The 20,692-nt window shown below is 40.7% G+C and overlaps 1 protein-coding gene and 1 long non-coding RNA gene across 8 annotated transcripts in view; one reads left to right on the top strand and one right to left on the bottom strand.

Annotated features, from left to right (window-relative positions):
* The window catches only part of ANKRD28 (ankyrin repeat domain 28), a 192,946-nt gene extending 178,577 nt beyond the window's left edge, over window positions 1–14,369 (bottom strand). For 3 of the 7 annotated variants that reach the window (XM_072726801.1, XM_072726809.1, XM_072726805.1), the window contains exons 1-2: window positions 14,176–14,316; window positions 3,485–3,592 (exon numbers count right to left, since the gene is read on the bottom strand). In XM_072726801.1, the coding sequence (XP_072582902.1) occupies window positions 3,485–3,486 (2 nt within the window). In that variant the 5' untranslated portion in view covers window positions 3,487–3,592; window positions 14,176–14,316. Of the gene's footprint in view, window positions 1–3,484; window positions 3,593–8,306; window positions 8,441–8,822; window positions 8,877–14,175 lie in introns of all 7 variants that reach the window. The other 4 variants (XM_072726806.1, XM_072726807.1, XM_072726802.1 and 1 more) reach the window with 3 other exon arrangements.
* A 501-nt stretch (window positions 14,370–14,870) lies between these two features.
* The window catches only part of LOC140594456 (uncharacterized), a 209,382-nt gene continuing 203,560 nt past the window's right edge, over window positions 14,871–20,692 (top strand). Inside the window, exon 1 of the long non-coding RNA XR_011995260.1 lies at window positions 14,871–14,954. This is a non-coding gene — a long non-coding RNA (uncharacterized lncRNA). The remainder of the gene's footprint in view (window positions 14,955–20,692) is intronic.

Raw genomic sequence — 20,692 nt, 5'->3', positions numbered from 1 at the left:
AGGCTTGGGATCCCTGGGTGGCGCAGCGGTTTGGCGCCTGCCTTTGGCCCAGGGCGTGATCCTGGAGACCCAGGATCGAATCCCACATCGGGCTCCCGATGCATGGTGCATGGAGCCTGCTTCTCCCTCTGCCTGTGTCTCTGCCTCTCTCTCTCTCTCTGTGACTATCATAAATAAATAAAGATTAAAAAAAAATGTTTAAAAAAAAAAAAAAAAAACCAGGCTTGCTGAGGAGAAAAAAGGTCCAGCCTGAGAAGCGTGTGAGAGTGGGAAAATGGACAAGTAGCAAAAGGCAGAAGATTGAGAAGAAGGAGAAGAGATTGTGTAAGACAGGAGCAGAGGCTCAAGAGATTGGATCAAAGCACTAAAAGAAAGCAGATAGCTAGGTGGAAAAGCAGAAATGAAAGCTTAAATACCAAGTTCTACTCAGGAGTCTGGACTGGAGGCAAGGAAGTAACATCTAGTGATAGGTCACCCACAAAAAAAATCTCAAGAAAAACACCAGTAGTAAAAGTTGTCCCATGCTTCACAAAATACCACCCTAACCAGTAATGCTCAAATCGGAAGGTCAAGGCTTCTCAAGAGGCCAGTTTGTGGCCAAATTGGACCTAGCAGACTATATAAAGTTGGTTCCAATACAGCAAAGCTCAGGTTCACTGTGGGTGAGAAAGCGGGAGAACTAGCAATGAAAGAAGCTGTGGTCAGAGAAAAATTTCATGTTCAAAACTGTAGCTCCGGACAGCCGGGTGGCTCAGCAGTTTAGTGCCACCTTCGATCCAGGGGGTGATCCTGGAGACCCAAGATCAAGTCCCACGTTGGGCTCCTTGCACGGAGCCTGCTTCTCCCTCTGCCTGTCTCTGCCTTTCTCTCTCTCTCTCTCTCTCTCTCTCTCTCTCTCTCTCTGTCTCTCATAAATAAATCAATAAAATATTTAAAAATAAAAAAATAAACCGTAGCTCCAAGATGCTGAAGAAACTACAAGGTGAGTAGGTAAAAGTTCATGTGATTTCATAATAGAATCTTATAGTCCAAGAGAAGTCTTAGAAGCTAGAAATTGCTAGTTAAGGAAAAGAAAATACAAACAAGGCAATTAGTGACATTTCAAAAGCATTAATTCCATAGCCAAAACATAAGAGCTTCTAAAACCAATATTGCACCAAGACATCCAAAATAATCCGTGTTACTGACCATCTATAATAGTTAAGCAGTTATCTAAACTTAAGTGAAGGTGTTATGTAGAAATTCAGCTTTATAGTAAAAGAACGATAACTTGTTTTACTAATAGACTATATTTAAAACAATTTATTGTCTTTCATTAAAATAGAGAAGCTATTCATTGTTAAATGAGTTGGATTAACACAAAATCTTCCAAAACCTTTCTATAGTACATCTATACTGTATTTCATTTACACTTCTTAACTATTTTAGAAAATGGGAAATATTCCAACCAGGTTCCTTCTCACTGTCCCTGCTATGGTGTCAAATGAGAAGGTCTGAAAGGTTACAGCCCCTTGACCTCATCTTTTCAAGTCTCTCTCTTCTTTTAAGATTTTATTTATTTATTCATAAGAGACACAGAGAGAGGCAGAGACATAGACAGAAGGAGAAGCAGGCTCCTCGCAGGGAGCCCGATCCTGGACTCGATCCCCTGGATCCCCAGACTGGGATCACACCCTGAGCTGAAGGCAGATGCTCAACAGCTGACCCACCCAGGCATCCCTAAAGTCTCTTGATTCCAGATATGTTCTCTATACAAATCATTCAAGCCCTCAAAGACACGCTAGTTTCTAACTACCTGCCTATATCCTGGATTAGGCTACTTACTGGATCTACCTGACAAACACTACACTTGCTAATCTGACCTATTCACCTGGTTTCAACTCCACTGCTCACTCCTGATGCTGCAGTTTGCTTTTACATCCCTTGAAAGCCAGCTGTTTTCAACCATCAAATTCAACTCCTTTCCTTCAGGATGTGGTTATCGCTTGCCTAACTGTCTTTAGTTCTCCTAGGGACACACTCCTCACTCTTGGCAAGACCCAATGTGACACTCTGGAACTACACACTGACCAGCCTGTAAGCTTTTAAAAAGTGGAGGGAAAAAAAAAAAGTGGAGGAAGCCTCTCACCATTCAGAGAACTAGTCAATATAGAAGACTATTGTTTACCTATTAACACACACACACACACACACACACACACACACACACACACACAGTCTTTCAAAGTCCTGTTGAATTATCTGACTTTTTCCTAATTTACACTAGTAAGAATACGATACTAATAGTAGGCAGGTCCATTCTGCCTTTCACCATTTCTAATCAAAAAATTCAATTCTCAAAAAAAAAAAAATTCAATTCTCATTCATTTGGGGAATATAAATAATAGTGAAAGGGAATATAAAGGAAGGGAGAAGAAATGTGTGGGAAATATCAGGAAGGGAGACAGAACATAAAGACTCCTAACTCTGGAAAACGAACTAGGGGTGGCAGAAGGGGAGGAGGGCGGGGGATGGGGGGGAATGGGTGACGGGCACTGAGGGGGACACTTGACGATCGGATGAGCACTGGGTGTTTTTCTGTATGTTGGTAAATTGAACACCAATAAAAATTAATTTATTAAAAAAAAAAAAGAAAATTCAATTCCCTCGAAAGGAAAAAAGAGAACATATAATACTTATTTAAAAACAAAACAAACAACAAAAGACTTTAATGAAAGTAAATGTTTAACAATATAATCTGCATTAGAACTAAGATCTGCAAATTCTTCTAAATAAAGCATTCTATTCTTTCTTGGTAGTAGAGATTAAGAAAAAATATACACTCAAAATACCCACATGTACACAAATCTACAAGAAATGCACTTGTACTTTTTGCTCCTCTAAAAATATTTTATAGAGACTATGTATGGCTCTTATACATCGAGGAGGAAAGAAAACAAAATTATAAAAGGAACATGGGTAGATAAAATCCCATTAAAATAAACTTCAAAAAATAAAATAAAATACAAAAATTTCAAGGACCCCCCCCAATTCCACCATTGGGTTCAATCAGCCATTTCTCCCTTGATGCTCTCAAAGCACACATAAGATAACTGCCCTTATCTAATTCCATCTTTCCCACACTAGAAGACAGTGATCATGTTTTATACACAGGTATACCCCTAGTATTGAGGACCAGCAGGTAGCAGGCACATAAGTGTTATATAATAAAATAATCAGGATGTTAATTATAATCATTTCCATGAAAATTTTTACAAAGAAAACACATTATTTAGGTATAAGGTCTGGAAGTTAACAGCTGAAGACTAACTTACCATATAAATGAGTTTTAAAATATAAATAGTAGAAACCACAGGCAATGGATGATCCCAAAACAGAATTTGGACAATAAGCTAAGGAGCTATGTGGATTAAAGTAACAATGGATGTTATAATAGATATATCCCAAAGTGTGACATAATAATTTATTTTTATTTCATGCTTACATGAAGTCCAAAAATCCATGTTAATGATCAGCTGTGGGCATGAAGAGGCTGGAGATGACCCAGGCTGACAGAAGTTCAGCTCTCTTGGACCCATCATTTCCAAAGTTGCTTTGGCAGACAACACCCAGCCAGCAGGAGAGAGGAGAAGAGAGAAGAAAGGATTGTTCAAGGAAGGTTTGTATTTGCCAGGGCTGAAGACACACTCAACACTTCTGCTTAATTTTCTATAGCCAGATCTCAATCATATGGGCCATCCCCAAATGCAAGAGGGGCTGGAAAATAAGTTAGCTGGGATCCAAGAAAAAAAGTAAACAAGCTTGGTAAAGAGCAAACCACTCTTTACCTTAGGTTTTCAAATACACAAATTAGCTGGGACACTACCCCAGGTAATCCTCATTCAGCATATCTAATAGGACCCCAAAATCCTGTATTAAAGCTGGCCAACTGATTTCAATGTATGCCCAACTTAGGAATTACTGGCTTAGAAAATAAAGAAATTGGGGCAAGGAAAAACATTTTCACAGAAAGTTTTTAACAGTGTGCTGGATAAAAAGAAAGCTAAAAGGTGATGAAAAACTTGGGCCTTTGTGTCTAGAAGAGCACAGTATAGGTAGAACTTGGGAAATTCTTCAGTCTACTGGCCTGTGATAGTAGTCTCCCCATGCTTTTTTCTTAACTCTGGTAGTTTCTCATGCTTCCTTTCCTCCACCCATTCCATATTCTCCATTATATTCTCCTTGGCCAAGAACTTATCTCATTAAATGACCTCATTCACCTCAATTACCATGAAAAACACATTTCTCTAAGCCCAGCCTCTCATTTAACTGCCTCCTGTAATAATTTTTCCAATTAACTGTCCCACTGGGACCTCAGTATTTCCAAAACTGAATTTATCTCATTCTCATGTCAACTCCTCTTCTTGCATGCCCTATCCACCTAGCCCCCCTAGTCAAAACCCTATGAATCACTGACAAATTGGAATCCATAATTAAAAGTTTTGTCCTTCAAAGAATACTAACAAGAAGGTAGGGGGGATCCCTGAGTGGCTCAGCCGGTTTAGCGCCTGCCTTAGCGCCTGCCTTCAGCCCAGGGTGTGATCCTGGAATCCCGGGATAGAGTCCCACATTGGGCTTCCTGCATGGAGCCTGCTTCTCCCCCGACACCCCTCCTCGTGAATAAATAAAATCTTTTTTAAAAAAAAGGTAGAAAGACAACCTACAGAATGGAATAAATTTTTTGCAAATCATGTATCTTGTAAGAGACTGGCATTTAAAATATATAAAGCACTACAACCCAATAATGAAAAGACAAAGAGCCCATTTAAAAAATAGGCAAAGGATCTGATAAAAAGATGCTGAACACTATTAGTCATCAGGGAAATGCAAATCAAAAGCACAAGGAGATACCACTTTACTAGGATGACAACAATGAAAAAAAAGAGAGTGTTACTGAGGATGTGGAGAAACTGGAACCTTCATGTACCGCCAGTGGGGATGTAAAATAATACAGCCACTCTGGAAAACTGACTGGCAGTTCCTTAAAAAGCTAAATAAAGAGTTTCCATATAACCCAACTAGTCCACTCCTAAGTACCCAAGAGAAATGAAAACTTATGTCCACACAAAAACTTTTACACAAATGTTCATAGCAGCATTATTCGGAGTAGCCAAAAAGTCAAAATAATCCAAATGCCTATAAACTGTTGAATGAACAGATAAAATGTGGTATGATACAATGTAATATTATTCATCAATAAAAATATTGATACACACTATAGTACAAATGAGCCTTGCAAACATACTGCATAAAACAGGCAAAAAAATAGAAACAAAATAAATTAGTAGTTGTTTAGGGCTAGGAATGATGAGGGTTTGGGGGAATGATAGTTTAGGGGTAAGAGGTTTCTTTTCACCATGATAAAATGATCTAAAATTGATTGAGGTGACACACATCTCTATGAATATACTAAAAACCATTGAACTGTATAACTTAAATTGGTCTGTTAATTAGATCACAGCAAAGCTCTTTAAAAAAGAAACAGCTATCAAACTTTTTAATCCAGAAACTTATACAAGAGAAAAGGTTGCCTCTCCAGACTAATTTATACTTCCTATTACAAGATACAAAGTTGGCGGGTGGGGGGTTGGTAACTTAGGTAACAAGAAATAAAGTTAAATGTAGTACTGCATCATAATAACTCTCACTCTAGGCTCTGGAACAAGTATATGTTTCATAAGCAACTGCTTCCTGATTTTCCTTAAGTATTTTAACTGTCCCATGCCGTATGTTTAAATATTATCTGTGGCCTTCAATCCTTAAGAGTAGAAAAGACATACCTTTATGTCTATAATAAATAAGAAAACCATCACCAATTAAGAATTTGAATTTAAATTTACTAGGCAAAAGTGAACTTTCCACTAAAGTTGTGGGAGTAATTCTATTCAGACTTAGTTTTGCATGCCAATCAGTATACACACAGAAGAATCCTTTTTTAAAAAATCAGTACCACATAAAGAAAGTGGATGAATCACTTAACTAAGAACTGGGACTGGAGAGTAGGAGTAGAAATTAAACTTGAAGTCCTTGAGAACTTTAATCATTATGTACAATGTACCGTTACACTTTAAAACATTACTGGTTTAGTAATGAATATTTCATTAATTTTTGCTTTGAATGAGAAGTACTATATAATTCTATGATTATCACTGTGTAGGTTTAATGTAAATTATCCACAAAATACATTGTCCAGAACAAAAAGACTTAACCCTAAACTATTCTCTCCAGGCACAAAACTTTCTCCAGGAGTATCTCACTTCAACCCACAGGAGGTGCATTCACTGAATATAAATTTTACATTAGAATGAAAAATAAAAAGGAAATAAGATAAAATGCTGGAAAACCTAATACAACCCAAATCTAACTACTTGAATTATCAATGTTTAATTGTATTCTCATATTTAATTTACCCTACTGCGGGGATCACTGGGTGGCTCAGCAGTTTAGAGCCTGCCTTCGGCCCAGGGCTGATCCTGGAGTCCCAGGATCAAGTCCCGCGTCAGGCTCCCTGCATGGAGCCTGCTTCTCCCTCTGCCTGTGTCTCTGCCTCTCTCTCCCTTTGTGTCTCTCATGAATAAATAAATAAAATATTAAAAAATAATAATAATAATTTACCCTACTGGGACTATGCAACAACAAAAAAACTGTCAACTGTCAGTAGATATGACACTCTTAGTTTTACACTTAAGTGAGCCATTAATATAGCTTTGTGGATCCTTTAGAGATGTATTCATTCCCATTCAAACTTCTGCTTAGTACTTAATGTACTTGGCTTGCACTAAAATGTTTTACATATGTTCTGAATTATAGCAGTAGCCACCTAACTGGTCTCAGGTGTTCCTGTTTGTCCTCTGTAATTCACTCTTCTAAAACTATAATGTAGTGGTTATTTAACTTTTAAGTATCATCGACTTGTCAGAGGACCTAGTAGAAATTATGAGGCCTCTTAAGTACACATGTATGCACTTTCCTTCAGAAAGCCCTTCACAGACCCTAGATTAAGAAAGCCCACCTATGACAACTTCCCAACACCTTCCAATCAAGTCCAAACTTCTAAGCCTTATATTCAAAGTACTTCAAAATGTAGTCACTGTTAATTTTGCTAATCTCCCAACCTTTCCAACTACACACACCAATGAGGTGTGCCCACAGTCTACAGCACAAAGCAAGGGGACTCAATATACAGTAACTGAATATCTGAGCATAAGTGTTTTTCAGGCATTTCATATATATATTTCACATATTCTGTGTCCCTGATTTTAAGATTTTTCAAGGATCATCTATTTTTCTCCTGAAAAGTCAAATGACACTCTATCCTTACTGGACACTTAATCAAGTGACAGCTTACTAACTATCCAAAATAGTCAAATTATTGTCACCTATTCAATAGCTACTTGTTGATATACGCTAACCCTGTCCAAAAAAAAAAAAAAAAAAAAATTCAACATATCAAGAATCCTTACCCAATGACCCCAGAAGAGAACACAAAGGCAGCTCCTATACAAAAATGACCCAAATGTAAAAACTATCCTCTAGTACTAATGCAAAGTCTAACTTCAGTTTTAAAACAAACTCAGAGGGACACCTGGGTGGCTCAGCAGTTGAGCATCTGCCTTTGGCCCAGGCCGTGATCCCAGAGTCCGTGGATCAGTCCCACATTGGGCTCCCTGCATGGAGCCTGCTTCTCCCTCTGCCTGTGTCTCTGCCTCTCTCTCTCTCTCTCTCTCTCTCTCATGAGTAAATAAATAAAATCTTTAAAAATAAATAAATAAATAAACTCAGAAAGTAGAGGCAGAAATAGATTATACATTTGCACACTACAAAAAGCAATGAAACAGCATAAAAGTATAGAAATTTCTTTAAAAGAAACCCTTAAACATGATATAAAGTTTATGACCAACTGATTAACTAATTCATGCTACAGGAATATATGAACCTTAATATTACACTAAGTGAAAGAAGTCAGATGTAAAAAGTCACATATTGAATAATTCTATTTATATGAATATACAAAATAGGCAATTTCATAGAGACAGAGGATGATTAGTACTTTCCAGGGGCTGGGTGGGGAGAGGGAAAATGGGGAGTGACTGCTAATTGCTTTTTGAAAGGATAGAAATGTTTTGGAATTACATAGTTATAATGGTTGCACAAGTTTGTGAATATACTAACTACTGAACTGCACATTTCTGGAGGTGTTATTTATTGAACTTTTTTAAGACCAAAGTATAGGGGATCCCTGGGTGGCTCAGCGGTTTAGCGCCTACCTTTGGTCCAGGGCGAGATCCTGGAGTCCCGGGATCAAGTTCCAAGTCAGGCTCCCAGCATGGAGCCTGCTTCTCCCTCTGCCTGTGTCTCTGCCCCTCTCTCTCTCTGTCTATCATAAACAAATAAATAAATCCTTAAAAAAAAAAAAAAGTATAGCTGACACACAATGTTACACTGATTTCAGGTGTACAACACAGCAATTCAACAACTCTATCCATTATGCTACAATTACAAGTGTAGCTACCACCTGTCATCATACGCTGCTATTACAATACTCCTGACTATATACCTTATGCTGAAACAAAATCCCTGTGATTTATTCATTCCATAAGTGGAAGTTTGGTCCTCTTCCTTCCTTCATCCCCTTGCCCATCCTCCACTCCCCTCCCTTCAGGCAACCAACAGTTATTTATGGGACTGTTTCAGCTTTTTTGGGTTGGTTGCTTTAGATTCCACATGTAAGTGAAATCATACGGTATTTGTCTTCTGTTGACTTATTTTATTTAGCATAATACCTTCTAAGGTATGTCCATGTTGTCAAAAGTGGCAAGATCTTGTCCTTTTCATGGCTGATGAATATTCCAGTGTGTGCATGTGTGCGAGAGAGAGAGAGAGGAGAGAGAGAGAGAGAGAGAGAGACATCTTTATTCACCTACTGATAGTTGCTTCAATATCTCAGCTATTGTAAATACTGCTGAAATAAATAGTGCATATTCCCTTTTGAATTAGCATTTTCATTTTCTTTGGGTAAACATTCAGTAGCATTACTGGATTGTATGGTTTTCCTATTTTTAATTTTTTGAAGAACCTATATACTGTTTCTCACAGTGGCTGCACCAATTTATATTCCCACCAACAGTACACCAGGGTTCCTTTTTCTCCACGTCCTCACCAACACTTATTTCTTTTCTTTTTGATTCTAGCCATCCTGACAGGTGTTAGGTGATATCTCACTGTTTTTTGTTGCATGTCCCTGATGATGAGTGATACCGAGCATCTTTTCATGTGTCTGTTGGCCATCTGTATGCCTTATTCGGAAAATGTCTTCTGCCTATCTTTTAATCAGATTATTAACCCCAGCCCCCCGAGTGCCGAGTTGTGTAAATTCTTCACATATTTTAGGTACTAACCCCTTATGAGATCATTTGAAAATATTTTCTCTTACTCAGTAGACTGTCTTTTTTGTTGATGGCTTCCTTCACTGTGCAAAAGCTTTCTATTTTGGGGTAATCCCAATATTTTACTTTTGTTTTTGTTTCCTTTGCTTAAGGAGACATATCTAGAAAAATATACTATGCCTATGTTGTCTTCTAGTTTTACAGTTTCAGGTCTCACATTTACGTCTTTAATCTATTGAGTTTATTTTTGCATATGGTGTTAGAGAGTGGTCAAGTTTCACTCTTTTGCATATACTTAATCTAGTTTTTCCAGTACCATTTACTGAACAGATGGTCTTTTCCCCATTGTATATTCTTGCCTCTTTTGTCATTAATTGACCAAATAAACATGTGTTTATTACTGGGCTCTCTATTCTGTTCCATTGATCTATATGTCTACTGTTGTGCCAGTACCATACTGTTTTGATTTTTATAGCTCTGTAGTATAATTTGAAATCTGGGATTGTGATACCTCTAGCTTTGCTCTTCTTTCTCAAGTTTGCTTTGGCTTGAATTGTACACTTTAAAAAGATTACTTTTATGGTATATAAATTATATCTTAATTTTTTATATCTCAATTTTTTAAAGTTTATGACCATTTGACTATCTGAAAGAAAAGTGTTCTTTTAAGATAGGAATTTTGGAATGTCTGGGTGGCTCAGTCAGGTAGGCCTCTGACTCTTGATTTCAGCTCAGGGTCCTGAGATTGAGCCCTTTGTAGAGCTCAGTGGGGAGTCTGCTTGAGACTCTTTCCCTCTGTGCATCCCCCTAACTCACACATGAGCATTCTCTATTTCTATCTCTATCTCTCTCTCAAATAAATATCTTTAAAAAAAAAAAAGACAAAATAGAAATCTTATTTTGCAGTTTGTTTTCTGAAGCTGAGCTATACTTGTGATTACAAACTGGTCCCCTACCAAACCCTTTGTAAAATTATAGCTTTAAGTTTTTATCAATGGTTTAACTCCCAACTTGCCAAATCTCCCAATTTATAGAGAGATTTCTCATTACTATCTGGATCTCTAGCTTCCTAAAAAAAAAACAAAAAAAAAAAAAACACTGGAATTCTAAAAATACTAGGCACACCTGCACAGCAACAATATCCTGGAGCTAAGCAGCAACTAACAAATCTGCTCCTATCTGCCACAATCTCCATTACTCCCTACTGTCTTCTAGATACTAAAGCCAAGTGTCAGTTGCCATTCCACTTCCCAGTTGTGAGTTCGTTACTTACACATCCTAAACACTCTTTCTAAACAGTCTTCTCTTTCTTATTAGAGCATACTATGAATCACTGCTGATAAATTAAAATGTAATTATGCAACTGGCCAAAAGTTACAAATTTCCAGCTATGAATAAGTTCCAGGGATCTAATGTACAGCATGCTAACTATAATTAGTAACACACACACACTTCAAAGTTGTTTAAAAAAAAAGATTTTAAATGTTATCTACACACACACACAAAGTAATGGTGTGAGGGATGGTAGTGTCAACTTTTTTTTTTTTAAGATTTTATTTATTTTAGAAACAGAGAGTGCCTGCGTGCAGGTAAGCAGGGGGAGGAGCTGAAGGAAAAGGACAAGCAGACTCTGCACTAAGCACAGAGCCCAATGCAGGGCTCAATCCCACAAACCTGAGATCACGACCTGAGCCAAAATCAAGAGTTGGACACAAACATGTAAGTTACCCAGGTGCCCCTGGTAGTGTCAATTAACCTTAGTGTGATTATCATTTTGTATTATATACATGAATCAAATCATCATTATACTTACACCTTATACTTACATATGTTCTATGTCAATATCTCAAAACTAGAAAATAAATAAAATTTTAAAAATTTAAATGTAATCACATATGACATTTTCACTAAATGCAAGGACAAAAGTCTGCACAGTGATACCTACTGAATAAAACCTACACTTGTCAGAGATCCATGCTGTCTAGACACTTTATTGTGGGGGAAAATTTGAGGGAAAAGTTCATGTTTCTAGTCCTACAAATAGAAAACAAATTATTTTCACTTCATTTACAATTAAAAATTATTTTCATCTACTAACAAAAAGTAGTGCCCTAGTCAGAGTCCTTGTCCAAGTGTCCTCAAGTTTACAGATGACATTTCACATTATTACCACTACACTGAGTACTGATAGTATATCAAATCAGAGCAGCATCACGATTACACCCCTAATTCATGAATGCAAAGGTGCAATTAGATTTATTTCCAATTGAAAACTCAATCCTGTCCTTACCCCCTTATTAAGGTGTTGCCACAAAAAGGGGGAAAGCTGCCTTCCCAGATTATTGGATATGAAAACAAATTGCTTTATTTATTCACTGATTTCATGTTTAAACCACTTAGAACCCACCTGATGCTTATGTGCACAAAGAACGACTCCTACCCATTAGTAGGTTCTACGTATTAGGCTATATTTACAGAGCTAAAAGAAAACAAAATACAATCTGAATATAGCAATAACAGAAAAAAAAAGTAGCTTGAACTATTTCTTATCCCAATTGTAAAATGAAGATTGAATTAAATGCTACATCAAGGACCTTCTAGCTTTAAAATCCTGCATCTTTATCCTTCTCCTCCTTTCCTCCAAATAAAATAAATCACCTTGCTGAAGTCCTTTTTCTGTAGATAGGAAAGATTAAAATAGTATTTGTATTCCGTTTCATTTTTACTATCATTTCAAATAGCCAATAAAATATCAACATACAAGACTTCTAAACCAGCTAATCCCTCTGAAATAGGCAAACCAAATTCATTTCTCAAAGTCTTCCAAAAGAGAGACCAGACGAGTCAATTAGTAGTTTAGAGGTAAGCTTCAATGTTTTTCCCCCTGAGCCATGCCACTTAACTTGCCCAAGTATCCTTAAGTTTACAGGTGACATTTTATAGATCACCACCACCGGAGTATTAATAGGTACTACATAAAACTGGAGTAGCATCCCAATTGCTTTATAATTGCAATTCCTAAATACACAAATGCAAAGGTGCAACTGGATTTTATGTCCAAGAAAAACATAATCTTGTTTCTGTTTAAACCTGGTGGTGAATAAAATGGGATAGTCTCCAGAAAGTTCACCAAATTCCTAATGCACACTATGATGCAAATTGCAAAAATTACTTTTTCAAATGTGCAGGACTAGAAACAAAACAAAAATCAACCATTACCTCAACTGTGACTTCTGGAAACGCAAAGTGCCATTAGTTTGGTAAAGATTAAAGACTTGATCTTGAATTTTACACCTTTAAGAGTATAAAGTGACTCGGCTATACAGGAATAGCTATGTTAGCAAGAATTAGCTATGTTCTACTTGTTTTTTAACAGTCCTGTCCCACAGAACTTTCTGATATAAATGTTCTGTATTTGTACTAATACCATAGTCAATAACACGTGGCTACCAAGCACTTGAAATGTGGCTACAAGACTCAATTAAAAAAAAAAAAAGACTAAGTGAACTTTTTATTTAATTTTAATTGTTAAAATTTAAGTTGCCACATGTAAGCTAGTGGCTATCATACTGAACAATGCGGTTCTATCATTTGAAATACAATGTATAAACTTCAGTGAACAGTAGGGTTTTTCAAAGTATCATTCCTGAGGATGTTAACGGCTAAAACTTTCTTGATAACTAATGATAAACAAGTCAAGCCAATGGCCTAAACATCAAACATAAAATTCACTCATGAAATGAGAGAATTGATGATACCAAGATTCACAATTTAAGGCACCATATTCACTAACAGACGATGTTTAAAAAAAAAAAAAAAAGACATCTCAAGTTTTTCCCCAGTTTTTGCAAAAGGGGTATTCGCTTTAAGAATAGTTTCCCCAATATATGCCAATGCCCTCAAATCTGCCCGATTTTTTTAAACAGATTTTAAATCTGTTTAAAAAAAAATGGCAAAAATAAATTCTCAGCACTGTAACACCGCCACTCGGTAAATTCCACACGTTGATTTCCCTTTCCTTAAAGGAGGGATTCAAATTTCTGAAAGCCTCTGCATCGCCCGAAAGCCTTGTTATCCATCTTTCCACGTACAAATCATTCTGATACAGCCGCGGTTTCGTTCCTAGACACAATTATTTTCAGTCCAAAAGAGACAACTGGCACTCTTTTCGGCACTTCAGGTATTCTCTGACCAGCTCCTCCAAAGTCAAGAAAAGTAACCAAAATGGTGCACGAGAAAGCAACAGAAAACAAGTCTGGGAACTTGCAGGTTGAATCAACTAGTCCCGAAGCAGAAGCAACCGCCTTTAACCCGGTGAGAGCGCGCCTCGAACCACCCGGCGAGCAAGGTCGTGACCTAAGGTCACGGCCGCCAGCACCGCTCCCGCCCAGCAGCGGGAAGCCACCTGTTAGGCCCGAGCCTCACCTGGCAGGAGAGAGGAGGCGGCGACCCGGCAGGGCGCCGGCCGCGGGCGCCCAGGCGGCCAGCGCGGGACCCGCCCCTCAGGCGGCGGCGACCGGAGACGCCGGCGAGCCCCCGGCCGCACGTGGGCTTCCCCCGGCGGCGGCTCCGCTGACAGGCGGGTCGCGCGCGGGCCCCCGCCCGGCCTCCGCGCGCCCGTGCCCGGGGCAGCACCCCGCCGAGCGGGCGCCCAGGCGGCCCACAGCGCTGGCCCGCCGCCCTCCCTCCTTCCTTCCTCCCTCCCCGGGCGGCGCGATCCCGCCCCGCCGCCCCGCCGCCCCTCACCTACCTGGTCACGGAGTTTGAGGAACGCCATGGCGGTCGCCTCCACCGCCGCCCCGGCCCACCGCTTCCGCCCCCAGCTTCGGCCGCTGCCCCGGGGGGGGGGGGGGGGGGGGCAGCGAGCGGGTCGGCGGCCGGCTGCGCCGAGGAGTCCGCGGGCAGGGGGCGGTGCCGCCTCCCCGCCGCCCGCCGCCGCCGCCGCCGAGAGGTGAGGAGCCCGGCGGGTCCCGCCTCCTCCGGAGCACTCCCCCGCCCTCTCCTTCCCTTTCTTTCTCTTTCTCTCTCAGCTGCCTCCGCACGCCGCCGCCGCCGCCGCAGCCGCCGCCTCCTCCTCACGCCCCCTTCCCGAAATACCCTGGCAGCCCCCGCGGCCGCGCCGCTCCAGCCCGCGGCAGCCGCGGCATCCAAACTCCACTCCACAATATTACCACCACCGCCCGCCGCGATTGGCGGCCGCGCGGGGGAGAGGCCAGAGTAAGCCGAGCGCCCATTGGCCACGCCGCCGCGCTCGTTCGCGCCCCCCGCCCTCCTGGAGAGGGAGGGGGCGGAGAGAAGGAAGCGGCGAGGGGTGGGCTGCGAGCTGGCGCGCGCCGGGCGGGGGAGGCGGGCGGGAGCGGAGCCCGGCCGGGGGAGGGGCGGCCAGGTAGTCCTGGGCGCGCGCCCGGGGCGCGGGGGGCGGAGCCCGGGCGGGGGGGGGGCGTCGGGACGCGGGGTAGCGGCCCCGGGTGCGCACGTGGAGGTGCAGCGCGGACTCTCCTCAGAGCGCGACGAGGATGGAAGAGCCGGGTGAGGGCCGGAAGGGGCGTGAGAGGTGGGCACCTGGGGGCCGCCGCCTTCCAGGGAGCGGCGAGGGGACCGGGCGAACCCGGCGCGCACGTGCAGGGAGAGTGAGAACGCGCCCGTGGGCCGGGGGAGGATGAAGGAGCCCGGGAAGGAGGGGGAGGGGGAGAGGCGGGGGCCGCGGGCGAGGCCGGGGGGAGGGGGCACGGGGGGCGCGGACTGCCCGGGCCGCGCGCGTCCTCCCCAGCGCACGCCCCCCCCCCCCCCGGACTCGGTTGGACTCGTCGCCGCAGGGTGTGAGAGGTGACGCGTGGGGCCGCTGCCCTCCCGGGGGCAGCCACCGGGCGGGGGGGGCGGGGGGGCAGGGGGGCGAGGAGGGGGGAGCGATGCTGCACTCCGGGCGGACCGGCGGCATCTTTGCAGCCAAACAGGTTGTGGACGCCGGAGTCTTTCTCTTGCCTGTAGTCCCAATCCGAAGCAAGGCTGCAATTCTCCAAAATCCTCCTGCCCGACTTGCTTTTTTTTTTAACCCCCTTTCTTCTTTCTCATCTGAAGGGTTTTGCCTCCCACTCGAGAGAAATCAATTTAAAAAAACAAAAGATGTGCTGGATTTCCAATAAATAGCATCCTCGGGTGGAGAAGAAATGATTCCCTCACCCTGCCACACACACACACACACGCACACACACACACACACACACACGCACACGCGCCACCCCGCAGTTCTGAAACGGCTTTTCTTTCTAAGGCAGCCGCACACTGTTACCATTCCAGGCTTGTGTGGGAGAAGGCTGTTGTGCGCCTGTGTCTGTCCGCCTGGGCGGCTCCAGCCCCTGGTTAATAAAAGGTACAGATGGTTAAAGCACAAATGTGTGACGTCAGGCCCCGTTTAAAAACGTCCCCTTTTCCCTACATCGATTGTGTCTCTCGGGACAGACTTTATTTAGAGGATCGATTTGAGTTTGATGGCAGGAGAAAAGGGGACCTGTGCCAGGACTGTCCGTTTATTACAATGCTGTGCTTAAAACAAAAAGCTTATCTTTTAGCCCCATAAAAAAACGCCAATGTCAGAGTGCAAAATGAAACACACTGCTGGTGAACTAATAGTATGATCCTTCCAATAGTCTTTAACGTATCAATGTCTTGATCCCATAAAAGCAGTTTCTTACCTAAAATTAACAATCCTCATCATAAATTATGTTTGCCACTTGAAAGGGAAAGGTTCTCCTAACAGGTAACCACGCCGAGGCTAAAGAGGAAGCTACACTGTTCTTGATTTGCATTAACTTCAGTACCTCACTCCTCTTCACTTCCAACAACTTCAGCAGATATTTGTCATCCAGCCTCTCCTTGTCAGTTCAGTGAGGGTGAATGCATTAAGTTGTAAAAGCATTTGAGTTCCCCAAAACAAAGGTGTTGTGATAATATTGCTAGAGTACTTTGTGATTACAAGTCACCTTTGTAAATAATTACCCATGTTCCATATCCAACACAGAGTTCTATCTTAGTCAAGGGTTGCAGGAATTTACCCTCATTTGTACAGGAACCTGTTAAGCACTGTGGATGTCTAGGCAGGAATTAATATACCCCGTTCTCCTCTACTCCGCCCCCAATAACATCTTCTCAAGGTTAATGTTCTAGAGTTTAAAAGCACAACAGGAACTTGATTCAGAACATGGCAAAGATTAACTTTTGGGAAACCTCAAGTACATTTGAGAGTATGAATTTAAATTGTGGATAGAGTGCATTTTAATAGGTTTTATGATTGAGCTAATGAAACTTTTCAGAGCCCTTCTGAAATCCTAATTAACAGTAATTGATGAAAATATTTTATAATACACTGTCTCTGACACCCTTGCAAATAGTAAGCTCTGAGTTCTCCTGATAGAGAACGCTCAATACCTACCTCAATTCTCACCCTTCTCCATCCTGAACAATAATAGGTAACTTGAGTCCTAATTTCATGATTTGTAAAAACTAAGCAGAACATTACCTGGCCTACTCATCTCACACAATCAAATAAGATGATGATATGAAAGGCTGTGGGAACTCTGTAGGACCATTCAAATACAATGTTATTACAGCTACTTTTCCATAGCTGGAGATGGGAAAACAATCATTCTGGAAAGTAGAAATAAAAAAATCTATATAATTGAGCAATAAAATGAAGTAAGATTCATGTTCAAATTCTGATGAACTCTTTCACAATCTTTATTATAAAGTTATTTCTCCCTGTTATAAAATATTCAAATATTAAAGGAATCCATAGTATCAAAAAGTTCCATACATCAAAGCTAATGAGACCACGAACTTGAGTGGTGTCAGTAATCTGTCTCCCCCCACTCATTCCCCTCTCTCTGCCTTTTCTAAATGTCATTTTCATTCCCTCTGACTATAGCTAGCAACTCTACTCACAATTTGAGTATTCTGCTGTCATAAAGGAACTTCAAATTTTAAGTCTCAGGGAATGAGTAATCAGTTGAGTTAAACTCATTTGACCATGCTTCAGCCAATCATTACAATGAAAGAAGCAAGATCTTAGAACTTTTAACAGCTTCCATTCAGAATTCATGTATAAAATGGTAGGATGAAAGATGTCATACAGATGTGACCACTGGGAAAATTGTGTTGAGAGGGGCAACCACACTAAACTGTATATAGGATATTGCTATGTGTTGGGCACTTGGCAGCATCTTAAGTGCTTCACCTCCTTCAAGTTTTTCAATAACTTTATTAATCTTTTTGTGTTGGGAAACGGGGGCCCAGAGAAGTGGTTTGCCCATAATTACCTACCTAATGTCAGAGCATGGATGCATGAGAGCCTTGAAAGCCAGGCAGGTAACTGATATGGTAAGAAATAACACTACTGGTGACTTTTGAGCCAGATAATCCTTATATTATAAAAATGATTTTTATGAAGAGACTGAAATACACAGAAATGCATATAATAAGCTGCTAAAGCAGCAAGTTCAGAAACCTAGAGGATAGAAATAGAAGACCCACTGTACATCTAAAAGAGTTTCTAGTGGAGAAAAAATAGTATGAAGGAGAGACAATATTCAAAGAGATAATGTGTGAGAATTCTTCAGACCTGAAGAAAAATGTGAGTTATCAAATCAAAGGAAAATGCTGAGGCTCAAGCAGAATAAATTTCTAAAACTGAGACCTGTACACAGGAGTGAAATTACAGAATACCAAATGCAGTAGGAAAATGTTAAAAGTTACCAGTGAGAAAAGTCAAATTATCCTAAAAGGAATGGCAGTCATTTTGACAGGAATGACCTGTCGGAATTTTTGTTTTAAGATTTATTTATTTATTCATTCAGAGAGAGCGAGAGAGAGAGAGGCAGAGACACAGGCAGAGGGAGAAGCAGGCTCCACGCAGGACGCCCGACGTGGGACTTGATCCCGGGTCTCCAGGATCACACCCCGGGCTGCAGGTGGCGCTAAACCGCTGCGCCACCAGGGCTGCCCATCTGTCGATTTACAGAAGACAATGGAAGCTATCTTCAAATATGGAGAGTCTATAACAGAGAAACTAGAATTCTATACCTAGCTAAACTATCTTTCAGGAGGAAGAAAAAAATAAACACATTTTTGAACTTAATACAGCTTTTCATTGAAAGACATACTAAAGAATTTGCTCCAATAAGAAAAAAGTCAAACCCAAAAGGAATAAGATGGGAGAAGGAAGAATAAACAAATAAGTTAGCAAAATCTCAGCTAGTCTAAGTCAGTAATATTTTTTTATGTACCAGTGTTTTGGAAGTTTAAAACCAGATGAAATTAAAATATGAGCCCTTAATGGGGTGCTTGGATGACTCTCATTGCCGAACATCTGGCTCTTGATTTTGGCTCAGGTCATGATCAGGGTGGTGATATTGAGCACTGAGTCAGGCTCTATGTTGGTCATGGAGCCTGCTTAAGAGTCTCTCTCTCCCTCTGCCCCTCCTCTCTCTCTCTCTCTCTCTTTCTCTCTCTCTCAAACATAAAATAATTAGCCCTTAAAAATATGGTAGATGATGGCAGAAGGGAGTTCTGAATTAAAGGCTTGATTTACTCAGAAGAAGTGATATACACTTTAATTTTAGACTTTGACAGGTTATTATATTGGTTAAAATTCTTTGTTGCAAACAAGAGACTCCAAGCAAGAATTTCTTAAATTGACATTCAGCAGTTCCAGGGTTACTCGGTAAGCTAAACAAACAAACAAACCAGCTTGGGTTAAAATTGCCTTAAACCATACAACAGAACTGACATGATAAACTGCTGTTATTCCCAACAAGCACCAAATGCCATGAGCTCAGTTTTTCTTCATCTGTTCCTGCTATCAGCATCAAGGCCAATTCTGTGTCAGAACTTTGATCTTGCAACCACTCCCACCTTTACAGACTAGATACCTCTATCTTTACCTGCACCAGCAAAATAGAAGCTGTGTGCAGAGCTTATATACTCATAGTCCTCACGTTTCCACAGGTGCTTCTGGTTAGCAGAGCTTATGTCATAGGCTTGCATCCTGGTTGTAATGGAGGCAGGAAATCTGAGTTCTGAATTTTATACTGGAAGGTGAGATGTATAACCAGGAATTATCCTAAATATAAAAAGGCTATTTAAAAGATTATGGCAGCCTTGAAATGACAGAGTCTGCTACTGGTATACATATTAAAAATTGAAAGGTGGGTATTCACCAAAATTAGGGAACTAGAATGCCTAACTTCAGATTGATAGAGGGGAAAAAATAACCTAGAGAAAACTTAGTCACTGGATTAGCAGGCAAAAAAAAGAAGAAAAAAAAGGAAATTAAAAGTATAAATAGAAAACAAGATTCTAGAGAGAAGTCCAAGTGTTATTAATCACAATAAATATAAATGGTTTACATTATTAAAAAACAATGACACAAAAAACACATTTAGATTGGGTTTTTAAAGAAACCCAGGGCAGCCCAGGTGGCTCAGCGGTTTAGTGCCACCTTCAGCCCATGGCATGATCCTGGAGAACCGAGATCAAGTCCCACGTCGGGCTCCCTGCATGGAGCCTGCTTCTCCCTCTGCCTCCCTCTGTGTCTCTCATGAATAAATAAAAACTTTTTAAAAATAAAGAAATAAACCCAACCATGTGCTGTTTGCAAGTATATGGTTAGAATATATCACCAAAACATTTGAAGGAAGGCAATTTTTTAAACTACCAAGAAAATACTAACCAAAAAATTGTCATCTAATAACACTAATATCCAACATAACAATTTAAAACAAGAAGGGTTGATAAAGTGACACATAGTAATTATAAGAAGGAACTATCCACCAAGACAAACTACAGTCGTGATACAATCATAAACTTAAGTGCACTCAACCACATAGAGTGAAGTTTGATAGAACTACATAGAGAAATTGACAAATGCATCATCAAAAACTAACAGACAAGTAGATGAAAGGTTAGAATGCCAAGGAATCAATAAGCTTAATATCACATGAGATTATATATATGTATACACATACAACCCATAATCAATAGTAAAAAAAATAGTCTATACTCTTCCTCCAAGAAACTTAGTCCAGCCATTTACAAGTGAATTTTACTAAATGTACAAGAGAAGATGCCTTGCCTTTGTTTTGTTTCACAAAGTAGAAAGTTAAAAACCAAGTGTATAACCAAGACTCTTGATGCACCAGGTGCCTCTCAGATATCTTGTCTTCCAAACCAGCCCTCTTATGTATCCAGTTTTTGACAAGTGTAGTTATTTCAAC

The sequence above is a fragment of the Vulpes vulpes genome, chromosome 11 (genome assembly GCF_048418805.1).
Source record: "Vulpes vulpes isolate BD-2025 chromosome 11, VulVul3, whole genome shotgun sequence".
Classification (NCBI taxonomy): Eukaryota; Metazoa; Chordata; class Mammalia; order Carnivora; family Canidae; genus Vulpes; species Vulpes vulpes.
The sequence above is the reverse complement of the archived record's forward strand: the minus strand, read 5'-3'. Positions and strand labels throughout refer to the sequence as shown.